Source organism: Mchenga conophoros, linkage group LG15 (assembly GCF_057382185.1).
Source record: "Mchenga conophoros isolate Kocher_MC1m ecotype Shallow Benthic linkage group LG15, M_conophoros_male_GT1.1, whole genome shotgun sequence".
Taxonomy (NCBI): domain Eukaryota; kingdom Metazoa; phylum Chordata; class Actinopteri; order Cichliformes; family Cichlidae; genus Mchenga; species Mchenga conophoros.
Window position 1 is genome coordinate 12751425 of NC_140540.1, and position 23136 is coordinate 12774560.

The 23136-nt window shown below is 42.7% G+C and overlaps 1 protein-coding gene across 1 annotated transcript in view; it reads left to right on the forward strand.

Moving 5' to 3' along the window:
* Positions 1-823: 823 nt before the first annotated feature.
* Positions 824-23136, forward strand: part of sesn1 (sestrin 1) — a 74341-nt gene continuing 52028 nt past the window's right edge. The window contains exons 1-2 of the mRNA XM_085246394.1: positions 824-923; positions 2171-2490. Coding sequence (XP_085102520.1) covers positions 2212-2490 — 279 coding nt within the window. The 5' untranslated portion in view covers positions 824-923; positions 2171-2211. The remainder of the gene's footprint in view (positions 924-2170; positions 2491-23136) is intronic.

Genomic DNA, 23136 nt, shown 5'->3' on the forward strand with positions numbered 1-23136 from the left:
GGTATTTAATCAATTAACTCTGCAAGGATGCACAACAGGCAACTGGTAAGATGTAGGTGGACTTTTCAGTTATCTAATGTGTGGCCTTTCACTCACTTCATCTAAGTCCCCAGGTCAGTATGGCTGGAATGCATGCTGCACTGACCACTGCATAGCCACACACAGCCTCCAAAATACCAACACAATCAGTAGGCTGGAGTATGTACACGATAAACTGATTTGTGTCTGCTTGTTGACTTTTTTATGTTTCCCCAGGTTGTGGTGAGTTAATACAATGTCGTTAGCACTGTAAGTCAATCACACTGTCAACATTTGCACATGCAAATACTCTCTTGCAGCAATAAGCAGCATGTGTGACAGTCCTCCTGCATTACTATTTTTTTCTCATTTGCAACAAACACATTTTTTTTTTAGTTTTACCATACTTGAACTGAGGTGCATGGCACTTCGTTCTTATGTTGAGATTGATATTTTAATGGTATGGGCTGCATCAGTGTGCAGATTTTTATTAAAGTTAAGAAAATCAAATGGAAACATACAACATATCCACCTCTTTATGTCTTTCTGCTTGTCTGTTATTTCTGATAAACAAGTGAAAGGGGGGCTGCTGCTGCTGAATAAGTGGATGATGGGAGATGTAGTTGCTAAGCGCTACAGTCAAATAGAGAACCTAGGCGGATAAAGAATACAATCCCCATAAACGCTTCCCCCACGAGCACAGGAAACCGCCCACCAACCAATCATCTTCCAGAACCTCCCCGAATGAGTTCGGCTTGGGCTGATTGGCTAATTTGCCCTGCCAATCAAACTTTTACCCTGAAGTTGTTACCTCCTCTTGTTTCTACGCTGGAACCAGCGTTACTGGACAGTGCGGAGGCAAGTCGTCCTGTAACAGGAGAGAGACACCAAAGAATGTGGATAAAGTGAGTGTTTTAGAATGACACTGTTTGGTTTTCAGTCTCAGTGAAAGGTTCGTGTGTGGGAATTTTTTTAAAGAGCGGCGGTGGGTGCTTTAGTGCCGTCTTTGTTAACGGGCAGCTTGAAAGCCCTGGCACGAAGAAAAGAGAGATAAACAAGCAGAGAGATTGAATGGATTTCACTGACACGCCGCGTATTCTTCCTATGATATGCCAAGTTAATTTCAAAGTTAAAAGCCGTTAAACCGTAAACCAGTGTTAGTATTTGCAAAATCAAATGCTGTGGCAGTGAATCTAATTGCTCTGACTGTGTTCAAATCCTGTTTTGTTGTTTTGAAAGTTGCTAACAAAGATTAGCAGAATCGTGTGGATTTAAATCACGGATGCAGCTATTGCTTTTTAAATCTGTTTAAAACATGTGGTTAAACCTCATTATATTAGATTTTCTGCAAATCTGAGCAGTATATCTTCAGAGAACTATTTGGCTATATGCTGAAATACATGGTGTGATGATATGCTTTAGATGTGTAGTTGATTTATGCACCATTTTGAGAAGTTTATTTAATGTTTAATCTTAAACTGGGGTTTAAAGACAACAGGAAGGAAGTGCAGTGATATTTAGAGGTGTTAGTGACCAGTGTTTTGTGCCAACTCAACTTTGCAGTTGCTAAATGTTCAACGATGAAGTGCTAAAGAGATTAATAATTTATAATTAATATTTATATGTAATTTTTTTTCTTGTCAAAAAGGGAAACAGATATCAGCAAAAACATAATAAACAGTGGCACCATCTCTTCTCCACAGTGTTACATTACACACTGGTACAGTACTGACATAAAGTTTCACACCCTTTCTTAGGGCAGTAATGTGGTATAAGAATGGAAGTATGGAAGATGTACTTCTATTGCTCTTCCCTGGTGCTGAGAGAGACATTTTTGTTTTCCCTGGTAGAGCAGGGGACCCATGAACCGAGGGCCATAGTCCTTACAACAGTGGCTTCAGTTTGATGCTGTGTGTCACTCACCCTCTCTCTCTTTCCCTACTCCCCCCCCCTGCCAAAAGCCAAAAGTCCATTAGCTGTAATATCCAAATTATGGCAAATGAATTCATGAGATATAGGGTGATATATCTGTGTCTTTTATAAGTGGTTCATGTTATTAGTTGGAGTCAAATTTCTCTGATGCTACATCTAAAAGCATAATGCACTTGCATTAACAAAAAGGTGATGCCTTTCCTGTCCTGTTTATTCATAGCCTTTTGTGAGACAGCACAAACGGTAGGCCCGCATAAACTGATGGAGGTGCAGGACCAGGAGTCTGTGGGGAGATGGGACAGGCTGGGGAGCCGGGATCCCAGCTCCAGAGCTGATGCGATAGAGAACATCTGCCAGGAGGTCATGCGGAAAGTGGAAACCATTGGGCCCATACCGCCGGTGGCCCCTCTGTCCCTGGCTTCAGGGAGTCCTCCAGGCAACGATCTGAATGATATCCTGGCCCATGTCCTTATGCTCTCCAGACGGTGTCCCTTTGAAGATGTCAGGGAGCGTTGCTCTCAGCTTCTGCGAAACATCCAGGTAAGAGAGTCGCGGTTTTATGATGGGGAACTGTGTTGCATTACGCTGCACCCGACTGTGATATGTCCTCTAGAGCCAGTGTTTATTGTATTGATCTGCACCCATCTCCCTCTCTTCACCTCTTCATAAGCATTGCAAACACTGTGGTTTAGTAAAAAGCTCAGTGTGACCGCTGCATGGTTTGTCAAAGGGATTACAGTCAGTCACACAATGATACACAAAAATATAGCTGTCCTAACCTTTCAACACGCTGCCAATCATTTTTACGGTGAGATTTAAACTAAACAGATAATCACTGGTTGATTAAGATTTGTCTTTAGCATTAAAGCTAGACATAAGATTTAAGTTTTTTTTATTGCAGAATTTGAAAACAAATTTCTTTGGCTCATGGCTTACACACACTGAGATCTTCCAATAAAAATATTGACACTGCACATACTGTATGTGGGCTTTCTCAGAGAGTTAAGACGTATTTACTGAAAATAAGTAATGCTCTCCATTATTAACAAAACACAGTGTGACACAGCATTTTTGTTTTCACTTTGGCTTTTTTTTTCTTTTTCTTTTCAAGTCCGTTAAGTCTGCCTGTGTTGATTTTTAAATAAATATCCTGGTCATTGTTGTGTAGCAGGTGGCAGTGAATTGAGAAAAAAAATATTATATTGAAGCTGTCAGACTTGGACATGGATACATGGTACTCAGTGAATCCTGAAAACAAAAATCTGTGGGAGAAATGCGCAATGGTGGATGGTGGGGGGGGGGGGGGGGGTCCTTAGAGTAAACAGGAGAAATATAGATAAAATTAAATAAGATTTATTAGACACACAGTTGGGAAATTTACATGTGGTATATGGTAGCAAAAGGGATAGAGTGGGAATAAAATAAATTGATGCAGCCATTAAAAAAACTTGAAACAGTAGAAGAAAAATGTACACAGTACAAGGTAGAAAGAAATTTAATCTAAATATAAGTGAACAGATAGTTTCAGATGCCTACTAAGAGCAAAATGATATAACGAGTATGACTGAAAACTATTTCACATTGAAATACATCAAATACAAAGAACATTTACTGACTGAGCATTAGAATGGGGAATAAAAGTGATTTAAGTGACTTTGATCGAGGCCCAGGCTGGCCTGAGTATTTCAGGAACTTATGATGGACTGGGATTTTTTTATTTTTTTTATTTTTTTCCACACAATAATCCCTGAGGTTTAAAGACAATGGTCTTAAAAAGAGAGAATATCGAGTGTGAGGCACTTCTCTCAGAGCTCAGAGGAGAATTGCCAGAATGCTTTTAGCTGATAGGAAGGGAACAACTGAAGTAATCACTTGTTATAACCAAGGTGTGGAGCAGCAGAAGAGCAGACAAGTTTGCATTACTGTTTGCTAATAGGAGGAAAATGTGGTTACAATTACCACACGGGCTCATCAAAATTGGATGATAGAAGATTGGAAAAAGTTTGCCTCGTTTTATGAGTGTCCATTTCCGTTCCAACATTTGGATGGCCGGGTCCGAATTTAGCATAGACGACATGAAAGAATGGATCCATCCTGTCTTGTATCAATGGTTCATGCTGGTGGTGGTGTGATAGAGTTGGGGATACATTCTTGGCACAGTTTAGTCCCAACTGAATATCCTTTAAACACCACAGCTTACCTGAACATTGTTTTTGACCATGTCCATCTCTTTATGACTCTCTGAGGAACGTTTCCAGCACTTTGTTGAATTTATGCAGAATTTATGTAGTTCTGAAGGCAAAAAGAGGTCCAGTCCAGTACTTTTTAGGTGTACTTAATAAAAAAGTTGGTGACTGTATCTGTAATACATGTATATTTATAATAAATATTGTGCTGGGTTTATTTTGTTTTGCCACAGAGAATGAAATATTACACTTATCCTGGGTCTACCCTTGTGTTTGCTGTGGCCTGTTCCACTTAATGAGTCCTGTAATAACAAACAAACACTAACCCCAGTAGCTTTGGATGGCCTGACATGTTGTTATTCTGAGGAAATGGGGTGTTTGGCCGTGGCTTTAGTTCCTGTTTGTGCGGAAGTGTTTTTTGAAGATGGAGGCGAGGGACAGGCAGAGATGAGAACGGGAGAAAGCTGCTTTGCGGGTTTAGCTGTCTACCACGGTACGCGCTGTCTGGTATTTCTGAATTATGCTAAGCTGCATTTGGGCACAGCTTGCCAAAGGTTGCATTTATGAGCCCACAGTTAGCTGATGTAGCTCTGGTCCCATGGTGGGAGATCCCTCCTGACACACACACACACACACACACACACACACACACACACACACACACACACACACACACACACACACACACACACCTTTCTCACATTGTCAGGGTTGGAGGGGCTAAAGGGAGGGGTGCTCTGGCTCAGACAGCCTTTAATTCCAGCAGATCCGCTGATTAAAGACAAAATCTTTGAAAGCACAGACAGTCTTTTCCTCGTGTCCTCTAGAGGAGGAAGGCATCCTGCTTAGTGAGAATAATGTACTCTAAAACCCACATGGGTCACATAGCTGTGGGTTGGAGCAATTTTCTGCTTGTTTGTTGCCATAATGAGCACATCTTTCCTGAGCATTTATCAACCGTGAAAGTAACTCCGGTGATATTATTCAAAGGATGATATGTGCTCTTGTCTGTAGATGTAGCATGAAAAATTATGATAAAAATAATTGCAATAATGCCTAAGAAGAAGGGAAAAAATATTGTGTGTTGGCACAATTCTTTTGCTCATACCTGTGCACATAGATAAGAAGTGTACTGGAGAAGTTATACTCTAGTAATGGACAAGGGCATTTTCTTCTGTTTTAATCCTGGTATCAGACCTTCCACTAATTGTTGAGGAACCCATGTAGCAAATAAAAAGACCTTTTTTTTGGTCTCTAACTTTGCCTCACTTTCTTTTTTTTTAATGCAATCCCACTTGGTGTTTGTTCTTCCTGACTCTGCAGGCGAACTGACTTGCAGGCTTAAACATTTGAGCTATGATGTTGGTCTAGTATTCAGGGGTCACAGGTTTGTTGGCAAAAATAGGGTGATATGCGTACAGGGAGGGGTCGGGTTCCCTTGCGAGGGTCTTCTGGGTAATTGTGAGTCAAAATCGCTTACCAAAACAATTCTGCAGCGTGGTCTTCTGGGGCCTTTGACTTGGCATTCGGCTGCTGAGCTTTATTGATTTCATTTTTATGGGAACCCCAAAGTAAAGATGGGTATGCTACCAAACACACACATGCTCAGAATTAAAGAGAAACGATAGTAAGTGTGTATTCTGAGTCTGTCAAAGGGGTGGGCAGACTCTGTTGGCCGACTCTCTCTCTTTCTCTGGTCATCATGTCCCCAAACTGGATGAAAGGAACCCAGTCTTGGATGGCTGAACAGAGACGGAAAGTTGTTGTTTTTTTTCTTTCTGTGCTTTGCAGTTACACCATTGTGTTAGCCCTTTACCCCTACTTGAATTAAGAGCTAGTCTCAAAAGATCAACCTGTTCTTGTAATTTAGGCCTGTGCCTCTCAGATTTAACGACACAACCTGCACCGTGCGAGAATTAAAAGATGGAGTAAATCAGCGGATGAAGTGAAGAATGTACATTAAATACCAAGTGGCCTTAGTGTCTCTTTGAATCCAAGTCAGTCTGGTTCTTATGTGTTCAGCTGTCACTGCACATCAGACCTGAAATGTGTGGTTAATAGTCATTGTAAGAGTCCTGCACCTTAGTCTGTTAGTATCACACCTTGTTCTACAACCAACTTTCTTTCTTTTATTTTGAATGTGCAAATCGCTATAGTTGCAGTCTTTTAAACACCCTAGGAGATATTTAATCTAAGAAACTTTCCTTCTATTCATCTGTTATGACAGAGTCATGTTTTTTTTTTGGGGGTGGGGGTGGGGGTGGGGGGGGGGGGGGGGCTTTTTTCATAAAAAAGAAATGCAGTCTGTTTTTCTGAGGAACACAGAGGCATTAGATGTTTTAAGCTCCTGAGTGTTTTCACATACTTATTTAAGCTAATAATGGTCATTAGGACTAACTAAGCAGTCTCTCTAATAAACACATATGTGTGATTAAAATGGCTTCCTGGAACTGGCCTCCTCCTAAACTAATGCAGAACATATGGAGTGTCTCTTGGAGATGACGGTAAATATTTAATTATCTCTTTAGGATTGATTTATTCATCTAAGCATAGCTCTTGAACTTGATACGAATAAGCAATCGTAATTGTCAAGTATATGCAGATCTAGCACCTACATCGTGACTTTCCTAAGAGTTAAACTTTGAAGTTGCATGGTAGGTTGATCTCTGACTGATTTCTCCGAGCCTGTGTTACATAATTTTATTTCTTTTTAATTGTGGGTTAGGCTTGTTTTCAGAAGACATGTTGTCTGTGTAAGCCTCTCTCAATGGTGGAATTCATTTGGTGAGGCTATATAAACAAACGTTACTTGTCAACCTTGACAGACAGGTGTGTGGACAGATGCAGTACGGCTTTTCTGAGAAGGCAGGGTCAGAGTCCACTTGTAAAATGTGGCAGAAGTTCAGAGAATTGTTTAATGCTTTTTCATTGCAGTCACAGTGACAGAAAGGTTTGCACTGATCTGTTTTATAAGTCTGTGCATGACTGTGCGTATACTGTGCTGTTTTTTTTGTGTTAGTTAATGTACTGTGTGTGCATGAGTTTGATTGTGAATGCCTGGAGTCTGTGTCTGTCTGCTACCTCTGCTTGCTGTGTAAATATAGATAGTGAGGACCAATGATGAGAGGGCCTTGTATTCTGGTCAGATCTGGTGGATTATGGGCACTCTGTGGTTGAACCAGGGCAAACAAAGTGTATGGTGAGAGGGGGGGGAGAAAGGAGCAGCCGTGGAAGCAGGCAGTGACCTTTGGCACAGTAACTGTACAGTGAAATGCACCATGGATATGGAGGACGCAATAGAGAAATAAAGCTGTGGATTTACAGCTGTCTGCCAGCTGGGCAGAGCAGTGGGACAGAGCAGTGATAGGAGCTGGGTGTGAATTCTCTCTATGGGGTGTCTTACTGAGCTAGATGAAGCTTTATGGCACTAAAGGCCCTTTGTCTTCAAGTTTTGAGATGATGATAGTGATAATAGCACAATGACATAGCTCCTGCCTTGATGCCTTGACGCTCCTATTGTAGACCTAAATATCATCACTGACTGCTTTTAGTTACCTGCATGAATTGCTCATTGCTTGTACTGCGACATGGCTTATTGGCCGAGTTGTTATTTTAAACACTGGCATCAGCGTTGGTCCAATAGTTCTGTTAATGCATCCTAATGTGAAATCTTGTACCACAAATGTCTGCAGAGTACAATGTAATAATGAATGCTACCACTATATTGGCTTTCATTTATAAATAGTTGATGTGCAAACTGGGAACCCTAAAATGATGCTGTGCAGATAAAGTGATGAGGGATATTTACCAGAAGGGATTTTTACACAGTTTGAAGATGCCTTCCCCTCCCTTTTCTCTTTCTTGCCAGGATATTAAAAGCCATTTTTAACAAACACACAAGCTCCCACTTTGATCCTGCAGCACAGACAGACCCCCACTTTCAGCCAGTACAGCATGCTGCCGGCAGCACACTCAGGAAGACTTAGAGAGAGGGGGGGGGGGCATGTGGGAAATGTGCAACTAGGTCACTGTCAATCCTGTTGTAGATGATAATTTTCCTGTTTTAGCATACATTAGTGGATGTGTGGAAATGCTTTCCTGTAGAATAAGGGGGATTTTTTCTTCTTCTTTCATTTGTTCTAGATAGAGTTTAAACTTCTGCTAAAACATGCAAAGGCTGTATTGTCCTGTCAAAGAGGGAGGGGTGTGTTGGTGTTGTCTTCAGGCATTTGCACAGCATAAGCAGTCGTCATGGTACCAGTGGCATGAGGTGCAATGATGGGATGGGTTAGTTGGCACCGCTACTTGGGGGTGGGGGGTACTTGCTCGTCTGCAATTATTTCTGGACGTGGTATTCAGGAGCTGAAGGGGAGAAAGCGAGGGAGAGGGAATGGAAATAGAAAAGAGACTCTGCCACATTATGATTGCAGCGCACTGAAGGTCAAAAAGAGATGGCGAGAGGGGGAAAAAAAGGACAGCAATAAAGCAATGAGTTTTAATGTGTGGAGAAGAGAGGAGAAGGGGGTGAAACCAAACCAAAAGAGGAGGTGGGACAAATGCTGCCATTCTCTGTATTCAGTTTGAAAACAGTGGAAAACTACTAGCACCCCACAACTGCAAACCACTTTACTCTCAAACCTGGCTCAAGACCTGAGTATTTCCTGACAGAGTCCAGATCCAGACCCTTTTGTGGATTATGTTTCCATGACCCCAAATTAACCTAAAGCCCCAAATAAATGATAATTTTGCTCTCTGGCTTGTCTGATCAGGCATTTATTGAAAGCACAGTTTGACTTGCCCATACACCTCAGGACTGGGAGGAGCAGATGGTGGATGGTGATGTTGAACTTCTTGAAGGGGAGAAGTGCACTTAGAAATCATATGAATAAAACAGCTTAACAGCACATCCAACCAACTCTGTGTGTAAACTCATTATGTCCATGTTTTCATACCTTCAAGTCTTGTTTCGACCTCAGGCTTGTGAGACTACCAAAGGCACTTGTGCCATAAATATGAGTTCAGTCATCCTTGCTGTTGGTATAATGTTGCCAGTAGAAAATTGAAGCTTGCACAACTGTGAATTCATTCTAGGTGTGAAAGATGGAAATTGCAGTCATTTCACAGCTTAGCAACACCTGTCTTAAACAGATTCATCCACAGGGGCAGACCCATTTTAGCAGCAGACTTATCACAGCATGAAAAGCACAGATGTGACTGATCATATAAATGATACAAATTCTTCCCAGGCCCCTCGTGTCATGTATGTTGCCGCACTGAAATAGTTTACAGGGGTATTAAAAGGTTATCTTTAATGACATTATTGCGCTTTCCCTAACATGTCAACGTGGCCGCTGTGAAAAAGATATATTTAGCCTGTAATCTGACAGCTTTACCCTTTGGCAACCTGTTTTTTTTCACTGATGGCATTTGACATGTCAAAACAGGTGTGAATAATAAAAGGAACAGCAGCTGAATTGTGCTTAGCTGCTTCAGTTTGATTGGTCTTTTATTGTTCAAGCGTCAACGTCACTTAATGGCTTACTGAACACTTAAATGAGAGAGAGCCATTGTTGAAGTAATCGTTACATTCATAGTTCAAAAATAGTTACAGCAGTGTGTACATGAGGAGGAAAACTGAGTTCTTTCCTGTAGGGCTGCTCGATTATGGCAAAAATGATAATCACGATTATTTTCACTGAAATTGAGATCACGATTATTTGACGATATTTATTTAACCCTTTAAGACCTACTATAGAACCAAGTCCACCAGAGCTTATATTATTATTTTTTTTTACATGCTGTAGTGCCATTTGTGGGAGCATTTCAAGTTGCTATACATCAATACAACTGTTATAGCCCATATTTTAATAATATGTATGCATTAAGTGCATAGTAATTACATAAATTGCAAAAAAGTGCAATAAACTACAAAAAAAATTGAAAATCGTTTTTGTTTTGTTTACATATATTTCTACTTGGGGAAATTTAAGAGGTTTATCCCTCAAAACTTTAAATACAATAAAGTTGCAAAAAAATAGTTTCCCACCACAGGAAATTTATTTTGAGTGTCTTCATAGTTTTATTTTGGAGATACAGCAATTTTTATATACTGCAGGAAAAACAAAAAACAATCCTATGATGCAAATTTGCAAAGAAAACAGCAGGTGCATCATTTCACTGTGGGAAGTGTTACGAACAGCTGATAGGAACGGCAAAGCATGTTTCTGGAATATTATGTTTTTGTTCCTGCAAGCGCTTTTTATGCAATTTTTGCAAAGCTATATGTGGAACGAAACCGTGACCGAGGACAAGCTGATGGCATCAGATGTAAGTACAACTCCTCCGGTTTCATATGCAAAACAAATTATTGCGCTAGCTTACACGGTTCAGATTCTACAGGGATTTAAAAATAGTTACGCAAAACGGAACGTGCTGCTCTGACCGGCTTTAAAGGGTTAACAATAACTTTAAAAAAATAATATAAAATAGTGTGCAACACCACTGAAGTTTTTTTTTTTTTTTAAACTCTCTTTTCAACCAACAGCAGTCACTCTCCTCTCCAAATAACTTCTGCTTAGCTTTCCGAGCTTCCCTCGGGTCCTCTTAATCAGCGGTCTCCACCCTTTTTTGCGCCACGGACTGGTTTATGCCCGACAATATTTTCACAGACGGCCTTTAAGGTGTCGCGGATAAATGAGGGAGGGGCTAATAATCGGCTCAGTCATTTTTAATGATCGTTGAAAGCCCAGATCGTAATCGTGATTAAAATTCGATTAATTGAGCAGCCCTACTTTCCTGTCTACCTGTCTGTTATGTTGGTATACACCAGGGGTGTCCAACTCCAGTCCCCGAGAGCTACTTTCCTGCAGCTTTTAGATGCATCCCTACTCCAACACGGCTGAATCAGATGGTTGGATTACCTTTTCAGCAGGCCATCAAGTTTGGCAAAGGCCCGGTAACAGCCATTCATTTGATTCAGGTGTGTTGGAATAAGGATGCATCTAAAACCTGCAGGACAGTAGCTCTCGAGAACTGGACACCCCTGGTATACACTGTTTGTTTGTTTTTTTTGTTTTTTTTTCATTGAGGAAAGGATCATGATGAAATCTTTGGTTATTGTTGTAAATAGAATAGAATAGAATAGAATTCAACTTTATTGTCATTGCACATGCACAGGTACAGGGCAACGAAATGCAGTTTGCATCCATCCAGAAGTGCTTTAGTGATATAGATATATTACAATATATATTAGCAATAGTATAGATATGTGAGTATATTACAGAAATGGGTCTATTATGGTATGTTATAATGTACACGGTATGAAGTATGTTGTGAATATGCTATAACTATAAGTATGTACAGGCTGTAGTGAGTACAAGCTATGTACAGGCTATGAACAGGATATAAATATGAAAAACTATACAGAATATGAAATAAATAACTTTACAGAATCTGGGATATACAGCTATACAGAAATGTGAACTATGGAAGTTGTAAACAGTTGTAGAATTAAAGATTATCGAATGTACAGAATGATTATTTACACAGAGCTATACAGTAGTGCAGTTAAGATAAGTGAGGGTGTAGATAGTTTCTACAGAGGCTATATAAAGTGCTAGTGGTTGTGAGTGGTGGTTCAGTCCATGTTATTATTGTGTGTTTGAGGGTACAGTTGTCCATTGTGGGTGTGTGTATGTTCAGTCCGTGTGTTAACGTGGGTCAGATGTCAGGAGGCAGAGTTCAGGAGTCTGACAGCTGTGGGGAAGAAGCTGTTCCGGTACCTGGTGGTCTTAGTCCGGAGGCTCCTGTAGCGCCTCCCAGAGGGCAGGAGGGTGAAGAGTCCATGTGATGGGTGACTGGGGTCTTTGATGATTTTCCCAGCCCTTTTCAGACACCGCTTCCTGTAGATGTCTTTTATGGCAGGAAGTGGTGCTCCGGCGATGCGCTGGGCAGTTTTCACGACCCTCTGCAATGCCTTCCGGTCCGAGGCAGAGCAGTTCCCGTACCAGACTGTTATACAGTTGGTCAGGATGCTCTCGATGGTGCAACGATAGAAGTTCACCAGGATGTCTGAGGACAGGTGGTTCTTCCTCAGAGTCCTCAAGAAGAAGAGGCGCTGATGAGCCTTCTTGACCAGCTTGGAGCAGTTGGTCGTCCAGGTGAGATCCTCGGAGATGTGGACTCCCAGGAACTTGAAGTTGCTCACACGCTCCACAGCCGTCCCCTTAATGTGGATGGGTGGATGTGGGTCAGCATTCCTCCTGTAGTCCACGATGAGCTCCTTGGTCTTCTCGGTGTTAAGCAGCAGGTTGTTTCTGTCGCACCACTCAGCCAGACGATCCACTTCCTCCCTGTAGGCGGCCTCATCGTTGTCACTGATGAGGCCAATCACCGTGGTGTCATCTGCAAACTTAATGATGGTGTTGGAACCATCAGCAGGTCTGCAGTCGTGGGTGAAGAGGGAGTAGAGGAAAGGGCTCATCACACAGCCTTGTGTTCATTGTGATGGTAGATGAGCAGTGGTTATCCAGCCGGACATGTTGGGGGCGGTTGGTCAGGAAGTCCAGTAACCATTTGCAGATGAGGGAACTGATGCCCAGGTCTGTCAGTTTCTTGATGAGTTGTGAGGGGTGGATTGTATTGAATGCTGAACTGAAGTCTATAAACAGCATTCTGGCGTAGGTGTTGTTGTTGTCCAATATCCTAGGGCATAATTTTGACAGTATGGGGAATTTAGGAAATTATCTTTCAGTGTTCCTCCTGGATCTCAGGTATGCCAAGTGTGAAATGGTGGGAATGAAAATGAACACCTCCAAATTTTAGGCTATGAATCCAGTGAGAGTGCCCACTTTTGAATCTGTGTGGTGCAGTGCTAGCAACAACATTGGTTTTACCTACAAATATCATATTTCATAGTATAAAAGATGGACGTAGGTATAAAAGAAAGACATAGATGCTACCCGTTGGTTTGTGAAGATGTTTTGAAGTATTTCTGTCTTTGCCATGTTGGTGTTTTTGTATAGCCGATGTGAGAAGTGAGGGGTACTGACAGTGAAACAACTTGTCAATTACAATTCCTTAACTCATGAGAAAATGAGCATACCCTGGATAATCCTTCTATCTGAACTTAAAAACATAAAAACACAAAATTACAAAATGACTAACTGACACATAAACTCAGCAGGAAAGTATTTAGAGAGGTCAAGTCCGAGGACCATTTCCCCATAGATTTCTAAGGCACCAGAAGTCTTTTCGTAACCACACCTTGACCCCTTGGTGGCTTTTAAAAAGAACGCTTGTTTAAGCCACTGCATCGGCTTCTCTCTACAGACCCCGAAGCTACTCCCTTCTTATATACCGTTCAAAACAAAATGTTTGGAATTCCAGCAAAGGAGGACGTCGTGTTGCTGTGCGGCAGCAGAAACCTCTTTGTATACCATTTCCTCCAGATGTTATCGTGACCACAACAAGGAGGGTGCAGCCAACATGAGGAATTGTACCAATGTCTCATACGTAGCATACATTTCAGGAGGTGTTGTCATCTTATGCTGTGCATACATCAAATATAATGCGTGCTGCACAGTGTGGCTGTATGCAATACGGGCCTTTTATCCCTCACACTCTTGCTCTTCAATGTTCGTCCTTTTCCTCAGACAGGACAGGCTGTGGAGTGGTTCTTCATGCAGCATACTGAGGGGTTGAAGTAGATGTAGTTCCTGTGTTTAGTCACAGGGGGGTGCTCTGTACAAGGTTTTTGGCCTTTTGCTCTCATCTCATGTTGCTTGATGGGAATTTTCCATGTGCTGGGTTGAACGCATGCGATGCTGCACATGATTTTAATTTTTTCCTTTTGTCCTGGTCACTGGGCCTTCATGTGAGGTTGTTTGTGTGTGACATTTTCTATTGTTTATGTTCGTCTATATGTGTTCTGTCTGCCTTTTGAACATGAGTCTGTGTCTGTGTTTACATGTCTAGAGAGTTTTATAGCAGGGAGCATGCAGGATTTTGAGTCATCTGCAGAGCAGGTCACGAAGCATGAATAGCCCAGTGGCTGAGGTCCAGACCTCGGTCTGAGGTGGCCCCTATTAGGATACAAACCACACAGGCTAAGCGCCCGGCTTAGTCAGCTGGAATACAGAAAATATTAGGCACACTTGTTCCTGCTTACACCAGAAAACCTTGCACAACCACTAAAGTGGCACAAATTTCTTGTAATCTTTTCTGATGAAGTAATCTATCATGCAAAAATCTCAACATTTACCAGCCATATCCTCTAAAATGTGAAAATTTGAACACTGAATTGAAGATATGTTGGTTCCAGTGTGTTATTTGTACAGTCCGAAGAAACTTCAGCTTAACAAACTTTAAAATGACTTCTCTAAAAAAGTATTTGAGATTTTAGGCCATCTGGGTGTGTCAGAATAAATGGGGCCAAATGTAAAATGAGTGGCTATTTTTTTTCTTCCCTTTTTTCTTCAAGAGCAGCTCAATCAGAACTGTGCCACTACCATCTCAGATGTATAGTACTACATTAAGGCTTGAAGGAAACAGGCAACACATTAACACAACCATAAATAATGCACACAAAGGCTTGTTCACCCATGTGCACGTCACCCGATCTTGCAAGTACCTCACCTTTTGAAATATGAAGTTAGCTGTGTCAGCACCTGATGGATCATTTCCCATTGGAGTCATTGTGTGGTGCTGCTCACCGAGCAGTGGTGTTGCTCACCGAGCAGTGGTGTTGCTCACCGAGCAGAGGTGTTGCTCACCGAGCAGAGGTGTTGCTTCAAGCTTTAACCACTGCCATGTTGGCTCAGGATTGGCTGTGCTGTTGTTTTAGCCTCAGTGGTATTGTTTCAGGCCCAATGTGTAGGGCTGGAGGGTATTGTGCTCTCTTCTCGGGGGTATTGACCCAGGCTGATGTATATGTCCTTGTTTATGTTACTGGCCAGTTTGTCAGCATGGTGACAGTTTCACACTACAGGATCTCCACATTCCCACAGTCATTCACCTCTGACCTCAGCTCTTATGCTCCAAAGTTTGAATGTGTGTGGTAAAACAGCAGACTGAGAGCGAGTCTCCATCAGTGATTGACAAGTAGTGTTTGCAATAGCTGCTTGAGTGGGTTTGCATCATAGTGTTTACTTAGGGTAGAAAACACACTTTGTATGTTTGGCCTAAATCTAATTATGTACCTTCACGTTGGAGGGTTTTTTTGGCTTTTACCCCTCAGCTGTAAAAGGCTGACGGAGTATTGTCGTCACCGTACCGGGCGAGCGGCTGGGTGTCCGGGTGGGTGTCGTGGACTCTCAACTTTGTGAACATAAAAACTCAAGAGCAAGGTGGCGTAGAATTTTCAAATTAATACCTTAGGCGCATATCCTAAAAATCTAGTGCGAGTTTAAATATTGGAGGGGTCAGAGGTCAAATGTTTCAGAAATCTTAAGGAAGTCAACTAGGATTTTGATGCTATAGGTGCATTTAAACATGTGCTCATATGTGTGGACACAGCAGTTTTGCCTCAGTACATCGTCACAGTGAATTTTGAATAAAGCAGTTTCAATTTCAGCTTTAATTTGAGGGGTTAATCAAAAATTTTGCATGAGCACAGCCATTTATGTACATAATCCCACATTTTCAGACATTCAAAGTTAATTATATAATATGATAATATGAGAATTGTCTTAAATACTTGGCTAAATGTCCTTTGCCTAGAGTCTAGAACACATGAAGATAACCAAATGTTGTGTTTTCTCCTTTGAGGTGCTCTGCTAGGGGTTTACTGCAGCCACTTTCAGTGCTGCTTGTCTTTGGATCTCCCTGCATCCACCTTTTTGTGTTCTGTATTGGGAAAGCATGCAGGTGTCTGTTAAGATCAGGTGACTGACATCGCTGCTGAAGAATATCACATTTCTTTGGCGTGAGAAACTCTTGGATTGCTTTTGCAGTTTCTTTATGGTTTTTAGCCATTTGCACTGTGAAGCACTGTCTGCGTTTGAACCTGAGCAGAAAGTTTAGCTCTGTACACTTCCCAATCCGTCCGGCTACTTCAATCAACAGTCAGATCATCAGTCAACACCAGTGGCCCAATTCCTTTGTAGTCCTACATGCCCACACCATAACATTGCCTGCACTATGTTTGACAGCTGATGTAGTATGCTTCAGATTGTGAGTGGTTTCTTTTCTCATCATTCTGGTAGAAGTTTATTTTGTTTTCATGTGTCCAAAGAATTATTTTCTGAACTGTGCAGGCTGTCTTAGATGTTTTCTAGGCTTCCTGTTGTTGATTTTAAAAAGCGGTTTGCACCTTGTTGGTAGACCCTCTATATTTCCATTCATGAAGGCGTCTCATGATTGTAGACGGTCTTATGAAACCATGTTGTGGAATTGTTTTTCTAAACCATGGAAATAAGTCTGTCATCAAGCACTTTAGTTGTCTTCTGTGGTTTTTCAGACCTTTTGGTGTTGCTGAGCTGCCCAGTGCATTCATTCTTTTGAAGAATGCATCAGATTGTTGGTTTGACCACTGCTAAAGTTTTTTCTGTCTCTCTCTGATAGGTTTAGGTACTTATTTATTTACTTTTTTCAGTCTAATGATGGCCACTTTCGCTTGCACTTAGGGCTGTGCGATATGACCAAAATCTCATATCCCTATATAAGAATTCTATCGTCTCGATAACGATATAAATCATAAAAATTTAACATTTTCTGTAAATTCTGTGAATCTCGGGCAGCTCGACTTGCGGTAAGTGTTTCCTTTTTTCTTTTTTTTTTGTGTGTGTCCCGTTTGGATCTTTAGCCATCAGAATTGTTGTCTTAAGGCCAAGAAAGATGCCAAGCGGATTTATTTTACCAAGTGGATCATCATGGCCTTGCCATATTGGTCCATTTGATTGACCTTTATTATAATTATGAATTTATTTTATTTTCAGTTGCTACAAACGGGACAGACATGACTGGGTGATAGGACAGGGAGAAAGAATGAAAGAAAGAGAGGGAGAGAAAGAAAACCAAAGGGGAGAAGAGACGGTGAGAAGGGGGGGAAGAAAGAAACAAAACAAAACAAACAAAACAAAACACCTGGGTCACCTGTATGGAGAAAAAAAAACAGAAGAGAAAGCAAACAACAAAGAGCAACATAATAAAAAAAACAGCACCATCACAATAAACTAGCTAGCAGTAGATATCAGTAGATACTAAATAATAAACGATATTGTGCAGCACGCAAGGTAGACAGCGCACAATGTGCTTTGAGGCAGCAGTCAAGAAAGCTGTAGTCCGCGTCTGTGAATACCCGTGTGTACACCTGTGTGCATACCTGTGTGGATCAGCATGCTTGCATTCCAAAGGTTTCTCCATGTAACGATCTGCTAGGGAGTGTGGGGGAGCCCCAGCCCTGTCCTCCAGGGTATGAAGCAGGTATGGAGGAGATCAAAACTCCAGACATCCAGAGGCCCCCAGAACACAAGAGACCAAGGAAGACCAACAGAGGGGCAGCCGCGCCACTGTCCCAGTAAGAGCTGAGGAGAGTCCCAGATGAGGGCTCACTCAGCAGCCGCGGAGCAGAAGCCAGGGGGAGTTGCAGTGACGCGCCCGTGAGCTCCGCCGGCAGCCAGCTGTGCCTGAGTGACCGAGCCCCAGGCCGAGAGGCCGGGGGCACCCCACCTCCGAAGTGGCCCGAACGAGCCCCAGGCTCCAGGCCCCGATAAGCGGCCGCCAAGGAGTGAGCCGGTGTGTACCCGGACGCCCACCCCCAGACACAAAGAACCACCAACGCACCGACACCTGAGGGAGTCCGCCACTGGCAGGGGAAGTGGTGGTGGGTGGAGATAGGCCTCCAAACCTTGGAGGGCATGAGATGTCCCCAGAGAGGTGGCGTCTGATACCCAACCTGACATATAGACACAGACATACAGGCACACACAGACACAAACATCCATTCCCACCCTCATGCTCTCATATGCACTTACTTCACACTCAACCGACGTGGAGACAGACATAAAGAGACGCTGTACACACGATCACACACCCCAAGCGTACTCTACGAACCGGGTCTAGGTACCCTTGCCCCTGGAGGGGGGGAACTGCACCCAGACCCAGGTGGTGTTACCCTTTTCCCTGCGATGGGGAGAGGCAGACCGCCCCGACTCCGCAGCAGCAGGGAGGCCCCACACTCCAGACCGCAGTCGGACGGCCAACTCCTCCTAGCCCCCCCGCTCCAGCAGGCCGCAGAGAATGGGGGTGAGAGAAGACTCCAAACCTCCCTCCACCCGCTCATTGTAGTGTTGATGCATGTGTGTTTTAAGGTGCAATTAAAACCCAGGAGGGCATGGAGCTACCTGCCAGAGAGCAGCAGGTAAGCGCATGGTCCCTCCTGCTAGCCCTCAATGTCTACGTGTATTGAGAGGTGGGCAACGACGCCAGGGGTGGGGTGTACACCCTGATGGTAATTTGGACTCCGTGTATCGTGCCCACCCCCAAGATCCTATATGTATGTGTAATGAGAGTGTGAGTAATGTGAATGTCTAAGTTGTGGGATAAAATTGAGGCAGAGGCAGCCAGAAGGGGACAGAGGGGGGGGTAGGGGGTAGCCTCCTCTGCACCCTGGTGACATACCCCTACTCCAAGGTGTGGGTGGTTGTGGTGGAGCGGGAAGAGGGAGGCAGCTGGAGATGGGGAGGGAAGGAAGCGAGGCACTCCCATACTCCGCGACCCGCCAGGGAAAGGGGGCCCAGGCCCATCCAGACCGGAGCCCAGCGCAGCAGCGCCCCCTGGCCCCACAGAGCCCGGGACAGTCCACCCAACCCCACCACAGAGAAAACTGCACCCACCCCACCATCCACTCATCTTCCAGACTACATGAGACAATAGACGCCCAGGCTGAGATCTTTCTCCACCTCTCCTGTATCTCCCCCTCCTGCAGAGAGTTCCTGAGGAGAGGAAAGCTCCTGCAAAGTGTGACAATCTCCCCCACCAGTTGAAGAGCCCCCCAGGTGGCTCGACGCACCGGCGGCACCCTGCGCCAGGGATGGGCCCCCATGCACCCACCCGCCCACAACCCCGGCAACACACAAACCAGGACCCAAGGCCCCGAGGCCCGGCCAGGGCCCCGGCCCAGAGACGGAGCGCCCCCAGAACCTCACGCCCATCCCGGACCCACCCAGGGGCAGACAGGCTACCAGGTCAGTAACCCACGTCCGTCAGCCCAGACCCTCCCCTAACCCTGCTGCACGCAGCCATGAGGAAACAGTCACCCGAGAGCCAAAAGAGCCCCCAACCGGACATGACCGCTACCCCGGGTTGAGCCCCCCAAGGAAGATGCCTCCGGGGAACCCCCCGACGCCCTTAGCCTGTCCCTACCCCCACACCAATCACAACAGTGAAGGCGGGACCAAACTATGACCCCCCCACCCCCGCTAGGTGATGGAGCTGATCAAAGGAGCCCAGAGCAATTGATCTGATGTGGTGGCAGAGGCTGTATCAAGACTAATGTAATCTAATAGATAATTTCTATATTGGTTAGAATTAAGATTATTTTTATTTTTCCAGTTCATGAGGACAGTTTTCTTGGCTATGCATAGGGCAGTGAAAACCATATGGGCTATATTCTTTTCTGAAGTGACATTATCTAAGCTGCCCAACAAACACATTAAGGGGGAAGTTGGAATGTTACATTTCAGACACTTTGATAAGTCTTCACATATCTCGCGCCAAAACTTCTGTTTGGCGCGAGTGTTTCCAGCTGCGCGTCATGTAGCTGGAGTCGAGTGTTTTAACCGATGCATGAAACTATACATTTTTAGACATAAGTTGTAACGGCCGCCGTTTTCTTTGTGAGTATTTATAACACGGCGTGCTGCGGGGAAAAGCCTGTTCTAACGTTTGAGTCTAAGGTTTAAGTCTTGAGCTTTATTGTGAAAGCTTTATGTGGAACATAAGCAAGCGGACACGCGATGGTGTTACCGTTGTTGTTGCTAACCACAACGCATAAAAACAGGCGCTTGTCTGTCCGTAGTGTGGTAATGTCAAATAAAAGAGAAAGAGAGAACTTTAAGAAATTAATATAGCCACTACAGTGACCATAAAAACGATGAAAAAATATTGCCGTAAACAGTTTATTTTGCGACACCACGAAACAAACAATAGCGTAAAATGAAACGATAGACGTTTTTATATCGTCATTTTCTAATTAATTGTCTTGCTCCATCATGCTTAAACTTAGAAGTACAATTTATGGAATATGCACCACATTATCAAAACTCATGATATTTTGTTATAGGACAGGTGCCGCTACAGGATAAAGTCTGCCAATATTTGCTTTTTTGGCCATGCGGTGGTTGTCAAACTGCGGGATGTGTACAAATACCTTTAAAAAATATGGAAGAAAACTAGGACTATGTTTTGTTTAGTTCTTTTCATACTATATCACTATTGGAATGAACTCTCAGGGCATAACAGCAAAGGGACACCTTTATTTTAAATGCTGGCTTTGGCAAAATAAAACTAACTTAGCCCCTGGAGATGTGAGCTTGCTTTAGCAGTACAACAGTGCTCCAAAAGTCTGGTTAGTCCAGCACATGGACTTCAAAGAGTAGCCAGCAGGTCAACGCAGCTAAATACTGTCTAGTGCCTCTCAAACTCTGGGGTGTGCACAACCGGGTAAAAACATGTGAAACTAAGCTGAATACACATGATGTGCTTGAGTTTACCTTTTTTATTTAAGTAAACTTCATTCTCTGCTTTAATTGTTATTATTGATTTAAAATGGGGGATGGGGTGCTTAAACTTTTTTCAGCATACTAGAAAACATTTGAGAAACACTTGCACTACTCTAATAAACCATAATATACTCCATTATTCAACAATGAAGCCCAGAGAAACATGCAGTTAAAGTCTGCATTGAGCAAGCAGCAGATTTCTTCATCTAGAAGCAGGACCATCATAAAAAACAGAGAGGAACAACAATATTTAACACCACGACCACACCAAACTGCCACAATACCTTCAAAAAATAATGGCAACATTAGAACTGAGAGGCCATCTCTAGTTGTAAAGGAATTAATATCCTTTTTCAGTCTGTTTACTTACAGCATACCATGGCTAGACAGGTGTGAGAGGGTGGGGTAAACGGGGGTTTTAAAATGATTGCAGTGGTTAGCACTGTCGCCTCATATCGAGAAGGTCTTGGGTTTAAATCTTAACAGTCTGCTGGAGCCTTCCTGTGTGGGTTTCTTTCAGATACCTTCATTTCCTCCCACAGTCAAAAGACGTGCGTGTTTGGCCGTTCAAAATTGGCCAAAGGTGTAAATGTGAGTGTGTTTTAGCCCCGCCGTGGACTGACAACATGTCTGGGCCTCAAGCCCGCCTCGCAACCTTCAGCTGGATGAGCAGTTAAGAATTTATTTATTTTTTGCTTTTATCGAGACTTCAAGCTGTGAATGATTAGGGATGTGATCACTTTGAGGAGCACGTGGAAGCTGTGTCAGTGTCTGAATGTTTTGAATAAAATGACTGGTTTGCTAAACACGAGACTCCAGTTAGGTTCCTGTTAGGACTTCTGTGTTTTCCATTTTGTTTTTTAATAACTTTCACTCACTGGTTTGGTTTAGGCATTGAAAGCTGCTCGGTTAGCTTTAGGAAAAAAATGTTCAAATGTACCTTATAGCAACAGTAACCGTACGCACTAACTACTTATAATAATGCCATAACACTTTTCTTGAGCACACAACAACAAAGGTACACCTTGTACCTAAATGACTTGCCACTTGCCACTAATTAATGGTCCTGATATAATAGTAACATAATAACATAAAAGCCTGGTTACCTCAGAGATGAGCCAACTGGCTAACAGCCAGCTAAGTCTTGTATCCTGTATTCCATGAAACGCGGCGTAAAAGTTTATAATATGGATGCAGCAGATTCTTACATCTAACAGTTTGATATAAAAACAGAAAACATTAAACATAACATCAAGACCAAAAATTGCTATTATAACAGCAAACAATAATAACATTGAAAAAATATAAATAAAGAAATTAAAATACACAACTCCTTTTTGTCTGGAAAATGACCTACTAAAAGTACCATGCTTTGTGGGTCTTAAACTGTGGGATGCAGGTGGGTAGTGAGTGGAACCAGGTGAGAGTGTTTGCTGATGCTTTTCAGTGATCTTTTTATTTAAATAAAATCACACTTTATCACACACTTCTGAAACTGTAAATAAGTGACAAAGCAAACTGATCAAACTTTCAGTTTCTGAAGTGTGCCATAAAAAGCTTGAGAACCGCAGCCTTAAGGGTGTTTATGGTTTCAAGTTGCAGAAAGCATCTAATTTTGAAAGCGTAATGAGGCGTTATGTCAAAATGCCTGTGATGATATCGATCCACCACACCAGCCACCCACACGCACACATTCAGCAGATTAAATGATAGTGAGAAATTTTTGTCACAGTGTTGTTGATATGTGTTTTTTTTTTCCATCTGCTTGTTTTCTTTTTGACAAAGATGGCTGATAATGATACTTTTTTGTTTAATGTGAAGGGTTTTAGGGGACACTTATTTGTGCTGTGAGAATGCATTTACTCTAATGTTTGCTGACCAAATAATTTATTTCTTTTTTTTTCAACTGCATAAGGAACAAAGCTAAGCTACTTAAAATGATGAGCTTATTGCCCTTACAATGACAAACTGTGTAAATGTACATCTGCTTACCCCAAGTGGCCCAAAAGTGAAGATTTAATTGTTAGCTTAATCTTCACCTCTAAGTAAACAGACATTTTAGGTGTTTCATAATATAAAAATAGTCCACATCCTCCATTATATGTATTTTAACACAATTAGAATTATTATGTATGTTTAAGGAGACTCCATTACTGGATTAAACGCACTGTATTTGTTTGAATGATTGCTCCGTGGTGCGTATACTAAACAGTTTCAAAAACCCTCTTCACTTCACACATCTGCAGTTCTGGACCTGCAGAGCGTTTGCATTGGTGTCC